The 19,860-nt window shown below is 41.6% G+C and overlaps 1 protein-coding gene across 1 annotated transcript in view; it reads left to right on the top strand.

Moving 5' to 3' along the window:
• Positions 1-19,860, top strand: part of DNAH14 (dynein axonemal heavy chain 14) — a 227,018-nt gene that overhangs the window by 88,199 nt on the left and 118,959 nt on the right. The window contains exons 33-41 of the mRNA XM_032216059.1: positions 1,430-1,575; positions 10,444-10,512; positions 11,040-11,226; positions 11,519-11,530; positions 15,806-15,861; positions 16,753-16,909; positions 18,125-18,247; positions 18,417-18,442; positions 19,062-19,263. Coding sequence (XP_032071950.1) covers positions 1,430-1,575; positions 10,444-10,512; positions 11,040-11,226; positions 11,519-11,530; positions 15,806-15,861; positions 16,753-16,909; positions 18,125-18,247; positions 18,417-18,442; positions 19,062-19,263 — 978 coding nt within the window. The remainder of the gene's footprint in view (positions 1-1,429; positions 1,576-10,443; positions 10,513-11,039; positions 11,227-11,518; positions 11,531-15,805; positions 15,862-16,752; positions 16,910-18,124; positions 18,248-18,416; positions 18,443-19,061; positions 19,264-19,860) is intronic.

Below are 19,860 nucleotides of genomic sequence, written 5' to 3'. Positions count from 1 at the left end.
TGTAGGAGAAGAGCAGACTGAGCTGGAAAGGAGGAATAAATGTGTCATCAATTTGGAATCATTGAGTTGATTAAAGACCGAAGTCCAGCTCCCCATGAATTCCTTTGACCTTTATCTAACAGTGGTGGGTTCCGGATCCCATCACAACTAGTACGCTGCAATGGGGCCGGACATCCACTTCGGGCACACGCGCTGCGCATGCAAGCTCATGGCACCACCCTGTGACACCCTAGCTGCGTAGGCGCTGTATGCTGTGTGCTCGTGCGCAATTGTTAGTTTAGTTAGTTTAGTTTATTGATCTTGTATGCCGCCCACTCCCGAAGGACTCCAGGCGGCTTACAATAAACAAGGGAAGGGGATAAATAAACAAAACAACACTTTAAAATATACAACATTCACAGTTACCGTGGGGCTGGATATTTCACAAGCCCCCTGGCCTGCTGGAGCAGCCAGGACTTGGTGGCTTTGAGGAAGGCCGGGAGGGTAGTAAGGGTCCGGATCTCCACGGGGAGGTCTTTCCAAAGGGCTGGAGCTGCAACAGAGAAGGCTCTCCCCCGGGGAGTCGCCAGCCGACATTGGCTGGCAGATGGAATCCGGAGGAGACCTAACCTGTGAGATCTAATAGGTCTATGGGAGGTAATCGGCAGGAGGCGGTCTCTCAGGTACCCAGGTCCGATGCCATGTAGGGCTTTATAGGTGACGACCAGCACCTTGAAACGGGTCCAGAGACTAATGGGTAGCCAGTGCAGCTTGCGGAGGATAGGTGTGACGTGGGTGTCCCTGGGTGCACCCACAATCGCGCGGCTGCGTTCTGGACTAACTGAAGTCTTCGAACACTCTTCAAGGGCAGCCCCATGTAGAGAGTGTTACAGTAATCCAGTCTTGAGGTCACAAGGGCGTGAGTGACTATCTGAAGGGCCTCCCGATCCAGGTAGGGTCGCAATTTGGCTTTGACCATTACTTGACTAGATTTTTGTATAGAGGTAGCGATAATAAACTATTCTGTGCTTTGAACTCAACGAATACTCCAGGTGTTTTGTGCTTGACACTAGTTTGCAAAGGACTAAAACCATGGAGGGTGCAATATACCATTAGATGAGGACAATTATAGAACAGCTAACCAAGACAAGGTTACAAACGATGCTGGCAGAGGTCATGTCAATTTGAAGCAGAACCAAAGGCTCAGTGATGTGTGAAATGGGCCAAAAGCTATTCAGACTCTGAGTGCAATCTTAGAGACAATGCAATGAGCAATATTGGACAAAAAGCAGGCTTCTAAAAAGGACTTACTATGTATAAAACTTTTTTATAAGTACATTTATAAGTATTACAAAGGTAAATGTAGCTGTTTTACTCTTGAGCTTGGTGATAAATTGTACGAGACTTTATTCCTCACTTGTTATGCTTTATTTTTCTTTATCTGTGTAAGGTAATGGGAAAATTGTTCTTAGGGCTTGTTCAATCTGGATCATGGTGTTGTTTTGATGAATTCAATCGGATTGATATAGAAGTCCTCTCTGCAATTGCTTCACATCTTCAGGCAATTAAGGCAGCTAAAGATAGCCTCAGTGTCAGGTATTTATTTGAAATTGCTGTGAGATTTTATTAATAATAATACTTTATGTTCAAAGGTGTGTGCAGTTTTGGTCTGTGTTGTATCATTAATATAAGAAAGTTGTGAAAGAAAGATTTCATCTTTACAATTCTTGCCTAGAGCTGGATTGATGTCTTCTAATGATCTAAAAAGGCAAGAGCACAAATGACAAGTACCTTAGTTTGAAAATTTCAAACTACATAACTTTATTACTATATATTACTTACCAGATATTGCCAATCAGGTTTTATAAAAAGATATCACGCATCAGAAAACACTGGATTAGTATAAAATCAAATAAGGTGGATTTGGCAATAGATCTTGTGTTTATAATCAAAACTTTGATATTGTACAGTTTAATTTTTTAAAACGTGCCAGTTTTAAAACATGTGCCAATTATAATTTTACTTTCGTTTTTGCTTATTGTATTAAAAGGTTGTATTCTGACCTTGTTACCTGGCTATCATAATTGGAATAATTTCTTTGTTGATTAGAATGTCACATAGAACTGATCAATGTCCTATATTTCCTCCTTATAATTTGATTCAGGAATTGCTGGTCTATTTTATTAGGCAATTGAAAGAATGTGGGATATTAAGATGACCAACGTCAAACATAAATTCTTTTGTATGCTGACATTCTTTGCTTATTAATAATTCCTAATCATCTGAAGCACTTTATATTGGTACATTATATGGATGTTTGTAAAAAATGGGTCCCAACATTTTGTTTTAAAATCTTTAATAATTATTTTCAGAGAGATTTCTTTGTTGATAAAAGCCATTATTTCTAAATGTCCATGTCAAATTAATGCAAATAGACACAAATTGGTAAAAATAAGCATGAAGTTATGAGAAAAAATAGTGTTAAAACTAATGTTGCTGCAAGATTAATAAATATTCTTAAAGTTTTTATGTTGGTAAGTTATTTTAAGCAGTTTGATACATTATGGAGAACGTTCTTATGAAATGGAAACAATTTTGAGTTTCATATGAAGATTTTAACTTTGTTGATTTGTGCCATTGTACTTACTCTTTGACCTTGTGCTTCATGAAATTTAAATGATTAATTAAAAAACACTACAGACACAATTAGAATATTATTAATATCCTCTTTAATAACTTGGCCTGAACTTTCTTCACATTTTAAACGATGCAAAATATACAAGGTGTACCAAAACTCAGACCCTATAGACAATTTATTATATAAATTACATTACATGTTTAATTGGTTGTCATTTTCATCTAAATACTTCCTTAGTCTTTTGATGTACATTAAGATCAGTAACATTTTATTTGAATAAAAAATAATAAAATATATTGTGGTTGGTCTGATTTTTGGTAAACCTAATATATAGATGATGTTGGGAAGGAGCCTTAAATCTGATCCTACTTTTTACTAGAAACTGACATTATGGAATAATCATAGCTAGAAATTATAGGTAACACTTTTTTTGGAAAGTTCATAGGCAAAAGGTTCATAAGCAAAAAATGAGATTACAACTTGGATCAGTTCATTGTTCATCAACTGATGTTTTTCAAGAAGCATTTTTTTCCCTAAAAATATAGTTTCTAAATATATAGTCAGTTTTTATCTGTAACTAAAAAGCTTAGTTAAAATAGATGTGGGAATCTATAAATAAGTTTTAAAAAAAGGTTGGGTGAGTGGTGTATTCTGTTATACTAAGATCTGCCAATTAACATACCTTTATTTTATCAGAGCTTAGTCAATCTACATAAGCTGTCTTTGTATATTTTTTATTTTATTTTATTTGGTTTGTCAAACATATACAAGATAATAGGTATAAGTATAAACATGGAATGAACAAAGGAAAAGAGTAAAAATAATTGGGACAGTAGAAGCAGGGACTGTAGCACGCTTACGGCCTCTTAGGAATGGGCTAGGTCGCCGGGTAGACAGTTTGAAGTTGAAGCTGTGGGGGTTTGAGGATGTAACAACAAGTTGGGTTTCCAGAGCTTTCCAGGCGTTGACGACCTCTGTTGCTCAAGTCGTATTTTCTGCGATCGAATTTGGAGCTGTTTTATACTGAGTTTGTGTATTTATATGTGTGCCTGCATATTATTGAGTGTTGAGGTTGAAGTTGAAGTAGTTGTGACAGGGTAGGACATTGTAGCAGACAATTTTGTATACTATGCTTAGGTCAGATCATAGGCGGCATAGGTTCCAGGTTGCCAGCTCAAAAGTTTGAGCCTGGTGGCATAGCAATTCTGCTGTAGAGAGGGGAGGGAGTACCCTTTTCTTGCTGCTTTTTGCTAAATGAGCACCTCTGGACATTATTGTAAGCCTATATATGGACAATATCTATCTACATTAATCAAACATTGTGGCTTGGATGTCTGCACTGGGTCTTTGACAAAATAGTATATCTATATTTTATACATCAACTAATTGCTTCCTTAAGGAAACCTGCTATTTCTGCTATACATATAATATAGAAAAGCATCACAAAGAATAATGGCAGATTGCTTAGCATAACTGTACTACTTCAAATAGTCATTTCTGCAGGTACATAATATTCATAATCTGTTCTATAATGGTGCATTCTGAACTCCTGTGTTGGAATCAGAACTGAGCTCCGTTGCACTACGCTCCATATGGACATATATAGACAGATCTTAGTCCTCCCAACAAACTTAGAATCTTCCTAATAGTGTCTATGCAGATGCAACGTCATATGTGTAAATATTATCAATGTGTTAGGCTGATATGGTACCATCTTCAATTGTATCTGATTTTAGACTTACCTCAAGGTGCATACATCCTTTGCGCTTAGGACACAGTATTTACTTGCTGTTTTTGTATAAGGCAAAACTTGATCATTCTCCAGTGCACTCCTCGGAGAGTCCAATGCCTGATTAACACAGCCTATCTGCCCTTGGACTGAGTGATGTTTTTAGTTGACCACGACTCCCTTTGTCTCTGCATGCCCAGTTCGAAAACTCAGTCCGCCCCATTAGGACTGTTTTGGGAGAGCTCCAGTCTAAGTTCAGATAGGCTGGAAGTTTCCCACTTGGACACGTTTGGATTCTCATATTAGAGAAAATTATATCTGTTACAAGAACTGTCAAAGATTTGAGGTTGGTGCGCTTTAAGTAGGGCACCCGAGCTTCCCTGCAGCTGCTGGTCGCAAGCGCTCCAGGGGACTGTAATCCCTCACCCAGCGAAGGCTGGCGAGCGGCAGGAGCGGCAGGGGCGGTGGCAGACCTTCCCCAACTGAGCCCCAGAGAAAAATTCCCTCAAACGGAGGTTTGGGAGCCTGCAGGCCTTCTATCTAGGGCCATTCAGCTGCTCAATTCTGGCCCGGCAACAGCAGCGACGGTTGGGAACCTTCGCGCGCTTTTCGGGCTGTCAGGCTAAAAAGAGCAGGAGGAGGCTGCGCGCGCAGCCGCCACCATTTTGAATCGCTTCGGAAGCGCGTTGAGGAGAGAGAGAATGCACGGCTCGTGGTGAGAGCTGATTCCTCCAGCCTTGCCTTCGGAGAAAGCAGAGAAGCGGAGAGCCGAGGCAGCCCAAGCGAAGCCACAGCCATCCCCAGCGACCGCAGAATGCGCAAGGAGCTGGGGACTAGCCTGGGGAGCCAGCTAGTCTCTCCCTCCTGAGGGGAAGATAAGACTCGGGGAACCGAGGGCGTGGGAGGAAGGAATCTGACCCCCAGGCGGCCTTCCCTCCTGAAGATTCTGCGAGCGCATTTGGCCTCAACGGCCAGCGCGTGCCCATCCAGCTTCCAGCTAGCTTCCAGGCCTCGTGGGGACCTGAAATGGCAGAGGAATGCAGGAGGCCTAGGGGGAACAGGCAGGGCCCTCCGCAAACGCAGCAAGCTGGATCCCTCTGTGAAAAAAGGCAAAGGGCACAAGGCTCAATGAAAGGTCTCACCAAGAGCCACAGTGGATCCCAGGGAGGTTTCTTAGGCCCCATCAGCCAGAACGTAGCACCAGACCATCGCAGCAGGGAGTCAGCTTCCCCTGATCGTGAGGCCCCATCCCCTGGGGACAGTGAATTCTTGTCTGGGGATGACTATAGGTCCAGGGATCCGTCTCCAGAAGCTTCTTGGGGGGTACCCCAACTCCCCTAGCTCTTCCATTGGAGAGGAACGAGATTCTATCAGGATTCCCAGTGTGGGAAGGGTGAGTCCAGCTCAGGCAGGGCCTAGCCATCGCAGGCCCAGTAAGCAGAAACTGAAGACGGGTAAAGGCCCTGCTCTTTCTGATGAAATGAGGGAGGTATTTCCTTAGCCATTTCCCAAGGGATAGCTGAAGGCATTAAGCACAGGGGCTCTCGCAAGAGCAGGGCCCCAAAGGAAAAGCGCAAGCCTAAGGCCTCCACTTCCAAGGAGCCTGTATCCTCCTCTCCATTTTCCAGCCCATCTCACTCTGGGCTTTCAAGTTCTGAGCAGGAAGAAGGGGAAATTTTCGTGCTTTCTGAAGACGAAAACCCCACCCCTGACAAACCAGCATTCACTGGCCTGTTAAGAGCCGTCCTTATTCAAATCAATCTACACAAGGCCATGACGGCTACAGAGTGGCCCACTTCCAGGCCTGAGGCAACTCAGGCTTCCACATCCAGGGATCACAAGCATGGCTTATTCAAAGAGACAATAGAAACTCCTGAGGTTATCCCTGTGCCTGACCTCTTTATGGACGCTGTGCAGCGCCAGTGGCTACAGCCAGGCACACTAACCAACCCCGGGGGGGGGGGGGGGACAGAGCACTGTATGCCCTGGAGGGGAAAATGGAGGATATCCTGAAATTCCCTGAAGTAGATGCCCCAGTTGTGTCTCTAACTTCCAACTCAAACGTGCCAGCTGAGCTCCTAGAGGGACTAAAGGCAGAAGATAAGAGGTCAGAAAAGGCGTGTCAGAAAACACACATGGCGTCTGCCTGGGCCATTAAGGCATCCACCTCTGCCTCTTTCTTTATCAGGGCCACCTTATTCTGGCTGCGCCAACTCAGGTCTAGGCCACCACCCAGGAAGTCTAGATGGCGCCATGAGCTAACCAAGATTATTACCGCTGTCGAGTATTCGGCGGATGCCACCTTGACAGCAGCCAAATTCTCATCCAGAGCTCTCGCTTCCAATATCACTTCACACCACCTCTTATGGCTTAGGAATTGGCAAGCCGAAATGAAAGCCAAGTGGAAGCTGGCATCAGCCCCATTTAAGGGAGGCCTTCTGTTTGGAGAGGCCCTGGACAAGTTTGTCACCGAAACCAAAGACAAAAGCAAGATACTTCCTGCAACCCTTAAGAGGGGTGACTGGAAAGGGGCGGGGTCCTTTCATAAGAGACCTTACAGGAGTCAGGAAACAGGGCAATCCTCTCACCCTTCCTCCTACCAGAGACCCTTTCAGGCAGGGGAGGATAGGCACCAAGACAGACCCTTTGGTGCTCGTGCCAATCAATCCCAGTCTTCCTTTCGGAGAACATTCCGAGGAGGAGGAAACAACAGTGGTAGCTCCCATCCTTTTCGTAAAGGAAAGTGACGGTCGCAGGGATCCCCCCATTGGGGGTTGGCTACGGCTGTACGCCGACAGGTGGGAGGAGATAACATCGGACAAGTGGGTCCTCAACACCATTCGAAGGGGCCTTGTCCTGGACTTTCTAACCTTTCCTCAGAGAAAGTTTCTCCGCTGTCCTACCCCCAGGAACCCAGAGAAGAGGGAGCGCATGAGAGCAGAAATCCGCCATCTCCTAGAGATAGAGGCGATAGAGCCAGTTCCCAGGGATCAGCAGAGGAGGGGCTTCTATTCTATCCTCTTCCTTGTGCCCAAGAGTTCAGGGGGGTAGAGAGCCATCTTGGACCTCAAAAGTCTAAATCAGCATCTGGCTTACAAGAGGTTCAAGATGCAGTCACTCCACTCCATCCTGGACTGTGTGAGGGAGGTGGACCTATTGACATCAATAGATCTCAAAGAGGCCTACCTGCATGTCCCCATCCATGTGGCCCACAGGCGGTTCCTGAGGTTCTGTTCGGAAGGGAAGCATTTCCAATACAGGGCACTTACCTTTGGGCTATCATCTGCGCCCAGAACATTCACCAAAATTCTGGCAGTGCTAGCGGCTCATCTCCGCAGTCATCCGGTTCGTCTGGAATGTTATTTGGACGATATAATTATTCATTCTCTCACCACCAAGCAAGCACACCGCGATGTTTCTCTAACTGTGCAGACACTGCAGCACCATGGCTTCTCTGTCAACATGGAGAAGAGCCAGTTCTGGCCGTCCACCTGTATACAGCACCTGGATGCAGTCATCAACTCCACCTCCTGCCAGGTATTCCTTTCTTCAGATCGGCTGTCCAACCTGAGACGCAGAGTGAAACACTGCAGCCTTGCCAGGTCGGTACCAATCATCCAGCTGTCCCAGCTCCTGGGGATAATGATATCATGCCTGAGGGTGGTTCCCTGGGCTCGTCTCCACGCCAGGGAGCTGCAGTGGTTCCTGTTACCCATGCAGAGGGCCAAGATCAGAAACTCACACAGGCGTGTTCAGCTCCCGCGAAAGGTGATCCGATCTCTGGCATGGTGGAGGTCCAAGCCAGTCAAGAAGGCCTGCTTGTTCAAGGAGCCGGAAAGACTAGTTGTCACCACGGACGCCAGTCTCCTGGGGTGGGGCGCCCACTGTCAGGGTCACCTAGCCCAAGGCCAGTGGACTCAGAGGGAGGCAGCCCACAGCATCAATTGGCTGGAACTGAGGGCAGCTCGCCTTGCATTGAGACGGTTCTCCGCTCTAGTACAAGGGGCTCATGTACTGTTAATGACAGACAATGTAGCGACAAAAGCGCATATAAACCGACAAGGGGGCACTCGATCAAAGGCCCTCATGCTCGAGGCGGAAGCTCTGGGCAGGTGGGCGGAACGTCATCTGGCTTCTCTCAGTGCAGATCATATCTCCGGCGTAAGCAACCGGGAAGCAGACTGGCTGAGTCGCCAACGCATCGACCACTCGGAGTGGCGCCTGCACCCGGACCTGTTCCAGCAGATCGTCAGGAGATTCGGCATGCCACAGGTAGACCTGTTTGCCACACACAACAACACACATCTCCCACGCTTCTTCAGTCGCTACCACTCGCCCCAGGCGGAGGGAACAAATGCACTGAGGTCAGTGTGGCCTCAGGGACTTCTGTATGCCTTCCCTCCACTTCCGCTCATTCCTCAGGTGGTGAACAAGCTCCTGGCCGAAAAGGCAGACCTCATCCTGGTGGCTCCCTTCTGGCCCAGAAGGCCCTGGTACGCAGACCTGGTCAGTCTCTCAGTTCAGAGACCGTGGAGAATCCCTCGGGACCAAATTTCCCTCAGCCAAGGGGCCATCACCAATCCGGAGCCCCAGTGGCTACAGCTAGCCGTTTGGCACTTGAGGGGGAGCTCCTGAGAAAGCAGAAGTTCTCTGACCAGGTCATTCGAACAATCCAAGCGTCCAGGAGGCCTTCTACTACTAGAATCTACGATGCCACCTGGGCCACATTCTCACAGTGGTGCAAGACTAGAGACATAGAGGCCTCATCAGCCTGGATCCCTCAGACCCTAGACTTTTTGCAGGAGGGTCTGGATAAGGGTCTTGTGGTCAGCACCCTTAGATGTCAGGTTGCAGCGCTGTCTACTATCCTGGCTAGGGGCTCCTCTCGCTCTCTGAGTCAGCATCCTCAGATCAAGAGCTTTCTCAAGGGAGCTGCAAACATCAGCCCTCCAGCTGTTCACCGGTATCCGTCATGGGACCTTCCATTTGTGCTTAAGGCTCTGACAAAAGCCCCATTTGAGCCATTGAGAAAGACCAGTCTACGCCACCTTTCCATCAAAACTGCCTTCCTGGTGGCTATTACGTCCGCTCGCAGGGTATCTGAGCTGGCAGCTCTTTCTGTCAGGGAGGATCTGTGTGTAGTTCACCCGGACAGAGTAATTCTGTGGCTTGATCCGTCCTTTACTCCAAAAATTAACTCTCTGTTTCACAGGACTCAAGAGATTATTTTACCCAATTTCTGTCCCCATCCTTCTCACCCTAAGGAGCGTGAGTGGCACAAGTTGGACGTGAGGCGAGCCGTGCGCACGTATGTAAAGAGGACAAAAGACTTCCGCCGTTCAGAGGCGCTCTTTGTCTCCTTCCTCCCTGCGTCCCTGGGCCACAAGGTCTCTTCTCACACAGTGGGGCGTTGGCTACGCGCTTGCATCAAGCTGGCATATGAACACCAGGGCAAGGCGGCTTCGAGATGGGTCACCGCACACTCCACTAGGAGCGCAGCAGCTTCTGCAGCCTGGGCAACCCAGGCTTCTATTCTAGACATTTGTAGAGCGGCCACATGGGCCTCCCCCACGGCCTTTATCAAAAACTATAAGATTGACACCTTTGCCTCAGCCGAAGCCTCTTTTGGCAGAAGAGTTTTACAAAGAGTGGCTGAAATGCCAGAGGCTACGGCGCTTCCCCACCCTGGGACTCAAGAGCTTGGGCATGTCCCAGCATTGGACTCTCGGAGCAGTGCACTGGAGAAAGACCGTTGGCTTACCTGAACGGTCGTTCTCGGGGCACTGCGAGGAGAGTCCAAACCCACCCGGGGTGTTCATTATATTGAACGATGTGACTGTATTGACTGTAACTGATTACAGGACGGTTTCCTTCGTTTTCAAACTGAGCATGCAGAGGCAAAGGGAGGCGTGGTCAACTAAAAACATCACTCAGTCAAGGACAGATAGGCTGTGTTAACCAGCATTGGACTCTCCTCGCAGTGCCCCGAGAACGACCGTTCATGTAAGCCAATGGTCTTTTATCTGCTTTTGTAACTTGGTACACTACTTATTCCCTAACTATAGTATATTGGAGCTGTTTTTTATATTTAACACAGATTTGTACTGGAAGGAAAAGAAATTCGTCTGAAACCACACTGTGCAATTTTTATTACCCTGAATCCTGGGTAAGTGATAACTGTAGTTATCATTGTTCCATAACACCAGAACAGAAATAACCATTTGGGGGGGGGGGGGGAGTATATTTTACAAATATGTGAAGTTCTGTTGCATAAACTGGTAATTTTGATACAGTGAGTTTAATATTGTCCATAGCTTTGCACTTTCAAGATTTCAGAAAATGATATTTCTTAGTCTAATTTGTTGATTCAGGGATTGATCATGGAATTTTTTAAATGCAAGGAATATGTACTGCCACTGAATTATATTCCCATTTTCTAAATGTTGTAGTTTTAAATTACCACTATTATCAATTTCAGAAGGTTAAATAATTTTTCACTTGCAACTAACCATCACTTATTATCATAATTCGTTATCATAAAAGTAATAATATAATTATTTTCTAAACTTTAGTGAACTCTAGTTTTTCAGACTAGTATTGTATCTTTGTTGAAAGAATTTTTTATTTGTATGTGGTAAAGGTAACGTATTAAAGTGTTCTTATAAATGTGATGACATTAACTTTCCTTTTAAGATACAAAGGTCGTGTGGAACTTCCAGACAACTTAAAATCATTATTTCGTCCTATGTCAATGATAATACCAGATTATGAACTCATTGCTGAAATAATGTTGTTTTCAGAAGGTTTCAGATCAGCAAAATTACTCTCAGGGAAGATAATAAATCTTTACCAACTTTCTAGCAAAAGACTATCACGACAGGTAAAATGCAAGAATATAATTTTATTTTTTATCCTAATTTTCTTCTGGAATGGAGTTCAATGTAGCTACATAGCATCCCCAGGGGATGCCCCTTAGAGGCAAGATTTGGAAGAAAGAGTAATGCAGAAATCACATGTAAATATAGTATAAAATTACAGATAAATATCTGTGAGCCGAATAGAATGGCCTACTGTCCATAATGACAGCAAACTAGTTTAGGAGGTACAAGATAGGCCCAAAAACAACACAAACGCACACCTTCTTCGCTTGCCTGCCTCTATGAATTTTTTAGGACAAATATAATTTTTCTACAGGAAATGCACCTTTCAGTGAATATGCTCCTGAATCCAGTATAGGATTTTCCTTCAGTTTCATTTCAAGCACTATAGCAATGTTAGCTATCCAAAGTCAGTAGCAAGTGGATGACCTTAGGGGAGAGAGGGAGGTAGAGACTCTTTTCAGCACATTGGGCAAAACTCTTCTATTTCTTGAAAGGATTATATTTTCTGCTCATTATCCTTATATCATGCATTCCTATTCTTAAAAGAAAGCTTAAAAAGTAATTGAGAATTGGTGTCTTCCTGCAAAGCACTCTGGGTCTGTGGTTAGGCAAATGCCCTTGCACTAGTGCTTGATATGTAGGAGCAAAATTCCCAACTGACAGCTATACAGTACTATTACTTCCTACAGAGGGACAGAAATTTCTACTTTCAGCCATCTTATCTTCTTCCTGTACTCTCATTGATAAATATCCCACTGGATAATTAGTATTCTAGAGTTCTTTTGACAGCCTGTTAGGTTCAGTTAAGTTTCATTCTTGCACTCTGAAATGAAAGACCACAGGATTCTGTGTTTCTTTCAGATATTTGATATAATATCATATACCATCACAACTGCCTTTTCTAATCTAAACACATTCAGCTCTTTCAATCCTTGTTCATATAACATTGTTTCTAGGCGCGTTTATCTTCATTACTGTCTTTCTGTAAACCTCTTCCAATTTCTCTAAATCTTTCAAGTAGGGTGCCCAAATTGCATGTCATAAACAAATAGAGTTGAGTGCATTTCTTTTTTTCTTGCAGCCACACAAAACTGATGCATCATATTAATTTGTAGTCATTTATTATTCCACTGTCTTTTTTTTACAAATACTGTTATCAACCTAGTTATCTGTTATCCTGTATCTGTGCATTTTTATTTCCTAAGTAAAAAAAGTTGTGCTTATCTGATTACATTTAGGGTTGTTACTTTTGTTTCCCCATTTTTTTTTGTTTCTGTATTAGCTATCACCCAATTCTGTATCATCTGCTAAATTTATAACAGTCCTTCTACTTCCTATGATCACCTCTAGAATCCTGTAGTTTTCTGGGAACTTGCTTTTTTTTCTTCCCCACACATGTGGCAGTTCCCATAGTGTATTTTTAACTATCAAAAACTTTAGTTCTCCATAATTGATAGATAGATAGATGTGTGGCCCAGCAAGAGCCGTTGGAGCTGCCACCAGACTCCGACAGCAAGGGGCCCTATGAGTCGGCCACTGGAGGATGTGGAGGACCCTGGTCAGGGCTCCGACTCTGAGGCAGAGCGCAGAGAGACTGGTTGGCCACCAGGTGGCGCCTGAGCTTTGTATCAGTGGGGAGTGAGACAAGGGAGAGTGATCCAGACACAACAGTGAGTTGTGTTCCGGGATGCACCAACGTCGAAGACCTACTCGGCGTCAAGAAAACTACGTAATTACAGGAGGTAATTACGCTCAGCTGATGGTCATATAGGTTCCTCTCCAGACTATAAAAAGACTGCTGGTGCCACGCCCTTCTTGCAGAAGTCAACGCTTGGACTAAAGAGAACTAACTTGGCAGGCTGGATTGCTGCCAGAGTTAGTCTGAATTGCTGCCAAGGTTGTTGGACTTGCTGCCAAGGTTCCTTATCTGTTTGTTTATTTGGCTTTCAGCCACCAGATTCTGGTCTTGTTATTAAAGGATGTTTCATTTTACGCTTGTTTCGGCTTTCGTTACTGGACGGAGTAGGGGGTCAGAACAGATAGATATCACTGAACCAAACAGGACTTGTGTAGCATTGCCTTTTCTGAAAGATTGTTAGCACTTTGTCATCTTAATTAAACAATTAATACATATTTTTATTTTATTTTGTTTTGAATATATCTAATGAAATTCTTTCCAAATATCTTTGAACCTCAGATCATTAACATTCCTCACACAAGTGCTTAATCGGAGATTTAATATCCAACCCTGGTGTAATTTAAAGCTACTGTGCAGCTTACCCTTCTTTGACCAATCTGTTTTAACCAATCCTTTTTACGTACAATCCATCTCATGGTAGCAATCTATAATCCAGCTAACTCAAATCATGGTCCCCTACAGCAAATCTTTCCTTAGCCTATATAGCCATTCATTTATAGTGTTTTTCTTTCCTAGCAAATAAGATTTGACTTTATAGTGAAGGAGTGAGTATCAAAGGGTGCAGAAACACATTCCATGTTAGAGAACATTAGAAAAGGGATTGAAAATAAAAATCACAGTATTACAAAATTATATTTGCACCTGAACATTGTGTACCATTCTAGTAGCCATAAATAAAAGAGCATATAATAGAGCTGGGGAAAGTGCACAACCAGTTTAGTGTAATGGTTAAGGTCCTGACCTAGAAACCAGGAGCCTGAGTTGAGTTCAAAGTATTAAAAGGTTAATTACGTGCCACCTATAGACAAGATTCTGGTCTATTAATGGTCACGTCAAGCAGCATGATGTTTTCAGTGATTAAGATCCTGAGCTTGTCAGTTAGAAAGCTGACAACCCAGGTTGAGACCCTAGCACTGCACAATGTGGTGACTCCTGTTACTAATGCCAGATCTTACTAACCTAGAAGGCTCTTTCAGCCGAGAATCAAAGATGAGCCTTGTCCCCCTTGAGTCTATCATGACTGGACTGGGAAAACATTTAAACCTTAATGGTGCTAGATATCAAATTGGCACTAGGTCAGCAAAATTTATGGGCTAGACTTGGATCTCATGTGACTCTGCAGAGATTTAACCCTGCCCCTGGGCTCAGCCTGATCATCTACTACAATTCTAGTCTACCTTAGGCATGAAAGCCACCTGATGACTTTGGGCCAGTTAGGCTCCCATCTCATTGAGTGTTGTTGTGGAAAATAGGAAGAGGATGAGCTTTATATAAGCTTGCTGCCCCAGGTTACTTATAAAGTAATAACAGTGGTATTAAAAAATCTATAAATAAAATAAATAACAATAATTCAGTATGCCTCAAGGAGCTTTGTTTTTTTATCTGAAAAAGCTAGAACATTGGAAAGAAAATGACTAGTGGGGAAACACTATGAGGTATTTAAAATCATCATGACATAGAGAAAGTAGACAGAGAGATTTTTCCCCATTCTCAAATGCTAAGACCAAAGGTGATCAGCGAAACTAATTAGAAGGTGATTTAGAAAAAAACAAAAAATACTTTGCATAGTGCATAATTAATCTGTGGAACTTATTCTAACAAATTATCATGATGGTCATAGAGAAATTAGATAAATTCATGAAAGACAAATTATCCAGGATAACTTAGTGTTACTTCCAGTCTGGAAGTAGTGTGCTTGTAAATTCTGACTTTAGGATACAATAGTGAGAATTGCTTATGTCTCCATCTTCTGCTTGGAAGCAGCCCTGAAATATTTGCACTACTGTGAGAAACGAAATGCTGAAGTTAAATGCATTTTGATCTGATGTAGCGCGTTAATTCTTACCTTCCCTCAGCAATTTGGCCATGGTGTTTCTATTCATACCAAAAAGGAAGCAAAGTAGAAAGGAAGGAAGGAAGGAAGGAAGGAAGGAAGGAAGGAAGGAAGGAAGGAAGGAAGGAAGGTGCTTTTTCAAAAGGCAATTGGACTTCCTTTGTTTTTCCCTGAGACTTTTAGCTTCTCATCCAAGAAGCTTCTTCAGTTTTGACTGAATGGTGGAGAGTTGAAGGATTTTATGTTCCTTGCAGTTCATCTGGTCATTAGTACTCACTCTGAGAGTCATTGAGGGCCCATTGGAGGTTATCTGTGCTCTCAAGATCACCTGAATAGTGCAAATGAGTGTGGAACCTTCTTGGAATCACTGAAAGGACACATTCCTTACAATACAGCCCTTTTGGCAGTTCCAAGAAGGGATCTGGGATCCACATGCAAGTTTACAAGCCTCCACTACCTGCTTATTTAACGCGCAGTTAAAACATCAGCCAAACCTTGTACCAGAGCTTTGAGATCTATCCCAGGTTTCCTCTGGAAACCCACCTGAGCAGCTATCAAGCAGGGTAGAGGGAGCCTCAGAAAACTTCAAAGCTAAAGGAGATTATTTGTTCCTGACAAGAAACTAATAACGAATATACTATACTCTAAATCAGCATGATTTGCCATGGGAACAAATTATACATTAGCTCTGGAAGAGTTCAGTGGAAATCAAATTAGTTAAATTGATGATAATTTTGAAAAAACATGCTATTTAATAATTGCAAAGAAGATATCTGCAGTGCACAAAAATAAATTCTGTTCTTATCTTATTTTTAGGATCATATGATTTGGCATGAGAGCTATAAAAACTGTATTAATAAGAGTTGGTCAAAGGCGTCAAGAGTTGAAACTACAGTAAGTTTTCTTAAGTGGTTTATATTAAAAATAGAACATTATTATATCTCAATTTGTGATCTACAGGTTTTATAAAAAGACATGTTTTTAATAGAGGAGAGACCTGTTTTACTGTTATCCTATTTATATTTCTTTTTAGAGAAAGAAAACTAAATTCAATAGATTTATCTATGCATGCTTAACAATACTCAGAAGGACTTATTGTCTCATAGAAGTGCAACCTAAATTACAAAAATTCTAAATATTCCTATGGGAATATCTACATTCATTAACCAGCAAAAACTATCCATGAAATTAAATTTCTTGATCAGTTTTGTTTCTGACTTCGAAAGCATTCAAATTATAGTTCTGTCATATCATAGAATAATGTTTAATTTGTAAGGTCTACCGAGGGAGGAGGCAGAAAAGAAGGAAGGAGCTTTGACTGACAATTAATTAGCCATTGTGCGATTAAATATAAGGGAAAAATTGAAGTATATGGATTAATAAAATAATGTATTAATTTTTACTTTAGAATAGACATATTTATATCCACATTAGTGGTAATCTTCTACATACAATTTGGTGTAAATTTAGTTTCTCCAGGTCCTTTTTGCCATGTTTATTTACAAACCACACAAATTAATTTTTTTCATTTGTAGATGAACATTTTTACTTGTTTGTTTGTTTTGAACATGACAACAATTCAGTCTAATATGAATAGGAAAAGAAGCACAATAACAATAATATACACAACTTTAGCAATATGATCAAAAATATGCATATAAGAATATCTCCTTAAAAAGTGCAGCATGGGTGGGTTAATGAAAACAGGATGAGAGAATAACTCATGAAATTCTAATTATTAGTTTTCTTGTATAATAGATACAATAAAAAAAGGTTTCCTGCAATAGAAGAAACTCTAATCACAATTGACATACTGAAAGAAGTGAATTTACCAAAGTTAATTGCTGAGGATGTTCCAGTATTTGAACATATTATCAGAGATCTCTTTACAGAAATGGAAGTTCCAAAAGTAAATCCTAAACGATTAGAGGTAATAAAAATAAGAATAATTATTGTTGATATTAGCTATAGAAAAATATTTTTGAAATTAGGATTTTTTATTGTTATTATCCCTTCAGTTTGAGTGTTTCAGCGATTTTGTAAAGGAATTTAGAGCTGACCTTTGTGTATTTATGCGTGAGCCATCAAAGGGGGACTTGGACAAGAGTTGACAAGATCCAGAGATAGGACGAAGTGGGAGAAAGAAACTCAGAATAACTCTGCCTTGATTTTAGGATAAAATGGGACAGAGAAAAAGGTAGACAGACTTTAAGGATCCCATTAATATATGCTAAAAGAGTAAAGCAGTATGCCTGGAATCCCAGTAAATTGGTGTCGTCACTTGGCCTATCTTGAAAAAATGACAGATATTCAGGGAAGATGAGGCATATTCAGGTGTACGTTCAGGTATACTCAATGTCAAGACAATGAAATTGATTGTGCCTCTTTAATTTTTTTCCCTAATGTTTCCAGAATAGTTATATTTTTCCTTAATACTAACATTTGGTTATTTTACATATTGTCAAATTATTGATCAGTCATCAAACTTCTAACCATCTGTTTACGTTTTTTAAATAGAGTGCAATATCTCTTGCAATACAGCATTTATCTTTGCAGCCTTGGGAAAATCAAATAGAGAAGGTTATACAACTATACAATCAGCTTATGGTGAGTGCAGCGGGACAGTTGGGTAAAATATGATATGGAGGTTAAATATGATACAAATATGTAGAACTCAAAACTTTATAATGAGATGTTACATTACAGGAATTGTATTTCACTAAATGCTAGAAATGGATGTTTATGGTGGAATGTAGTCAGGAGTCGCAGGAGATAGGGCCTCTTTCCCAGAGAGCAGAGAGACATCAGAGCTTGGAATAGTTGATCAACAGGAAGAGAACGAAGTTGAAGCCTCCCTAGCAATTCAAAACTGTATCTATAGTTATTACAAGTAATTGCTTTAGTCTGGTAAGATTCTGTTGTAGACGAATAACAATAAAGGGACTATTCAGAAATAACTATATAATCATTCTTGGTTATTTGAGCCTGACATGTTGCAGCAATTGAGGAGTACAAAATCCCCATCAACAAAAGCTTATAAACATACACTTTGTAAGACCTTTAGTTTGTATTTACTAAAATCTAAGCATTAATCATCTAAGGAATATGAATGTTGCAGATTTGATATTTTAAAATACATTTTCAGGCTCGTGGTGGTGTGATGCTTGTAGGCCCCACAGGTGGAGGAAAAACTACCATCAGAACAATTTTAGAAAAAGCCTTGATAATCTTTCCATTAGTTGATACGGATAGTGCTTCCAAACTTGATGTTTTTCAGGTAAGGAATTTTTAAAGTTACTCTTATGGTATGTATAGTAATTGATCTCTTTTCCTGTAACCTTTCAGAGCGATAATCCATATGAACTTTGAAATTTTAAATATTTACTAGTTATTAAACAATGAGTAGTTGGCAGTCATGTTAAGGTATTGCCATAAAGTGTTCTGGTAAGATTTCTGACAGAAAGCTGAACATCCAACATTGAAAGAAGCTGTGCTTGATAGGTTAGCATGGAGAGTGCGTCCCTATAAAGTTGCCAAGAATTGGAAATTAGTGAATAGTTAAAACAAAAGCATTGGCAGTAGTCAGTCAACTTTCACTAATTTCAGAAAGCCAAGGAAGCTTTGATTTAGGTTGATACTTGAATGGGAGCATGCCAAGAAATTACAGGACAATATGTTGAATAGAAATAAAAAAATTATTCAGGAAGAAAGCAATGGCAAAATATGTCCATGCTGTTTTCAGAAGATTACTTATATGTGTTCATCAAATCACCAAAGATCATACTTGATTTGAAGAAGACTTTAGTAGGTTCTGTGATCATTCAAATTTAACATGGTGCTAAATAAGGGAGACTTATGATGGGTTCTTGTAGTTGGGGCCATTGCAGTGTCAGTCATGTGATTATGATTCGGATGCTCAGGAACCAAATTGCAGCAAAAATGTTGCAGTGTTTCCTGGCCATGTGGTGTACACATGTACACAAAATACACAAACCCTTTTATGGGTTTCTATTAATAGGAAATAAAGGTAATAATTGCATATTTAGAAGGATTTTTTTTCTATCTCAGAGTAATCCAAAGAGAAGCAAAGTGGATACTTTTGTTGTAAACCCAAAGTGTGTTACTATTGATGAACTCTTTGGACAGACAAATCCTAGTACAATGGAATGGTCAGATGGATTATTATCATCAGTAGTAAGAGGATTTGCTAAACTTGGGATCAAAAGAGCTAAAAGAAAAGATCCAAGCCTTGGTATTAATTCAGAAATGCAGGATTTATATACAGTGAGTACACAGTAATGTAGTAGGATATTGAGATATTTTTATTTCAAAATGTAGTTACATTTAGTTTACTAATTTATCATTTAGATTTTACTGAGTTTTTTGTTCATTTTTTCATTTAATAATTCACCAAACCCAGCACATTCTTCTTCAAAAGGTGGAAATGCTTTATTTATTATTCATTTAGCTTAACTTTTAAAATCCTCAATTTAAACGGTTACAATTATTTTAAATGCAGGATTCTGAGTTTTAAGTTGCTGCTCTTCTCCTGTTTATTTCCCAGGTAGTTTACTTTTTTTGTTGGGTGTCCTCTATTTTTATCAGCAATATGCAAATACTTTATAAAGCCTAGGTAAGGTCACACTTGGAATACTGCAATGCGTGACCCCCCCCCCCCAGTGCGCAGGCGCGCATGAAAGGCACTCCCCCCATTTTTTGCATTCTTTTTTCGCCTTCCCCCAGGCTCCAGAGGGTTTATAGAAGCCTGGGGAGGGTGTAAACAGCCTCCCCCCCCCCCCGGAGGCCCTCTGGAGGCTTCAGGGACCTTCAGGAGGCTTCCCTGAAGCCTCCGGAGGGCAAAAAATGACCCTCGAGCAAACC

This window comes from Thamnophis elegans, chromosome 4 (genome assembly GCF_009769535.1).
Source record: "Thamnophis elegans isolate rThaEle1 chromosome 4, rThaEle1.pri, whole genome shotgun sequence".
Classification (NCBI taxonomy): domain Eukaryota; kingdom Metazoa; phylum Chordata; class Lepidosauria; order Squamata; family Colubridae; genus Thamnophis; species Thamnophis elegans.
This window is presented reverse-complemented; position numbering and strand designations above follow the sequence as displayed.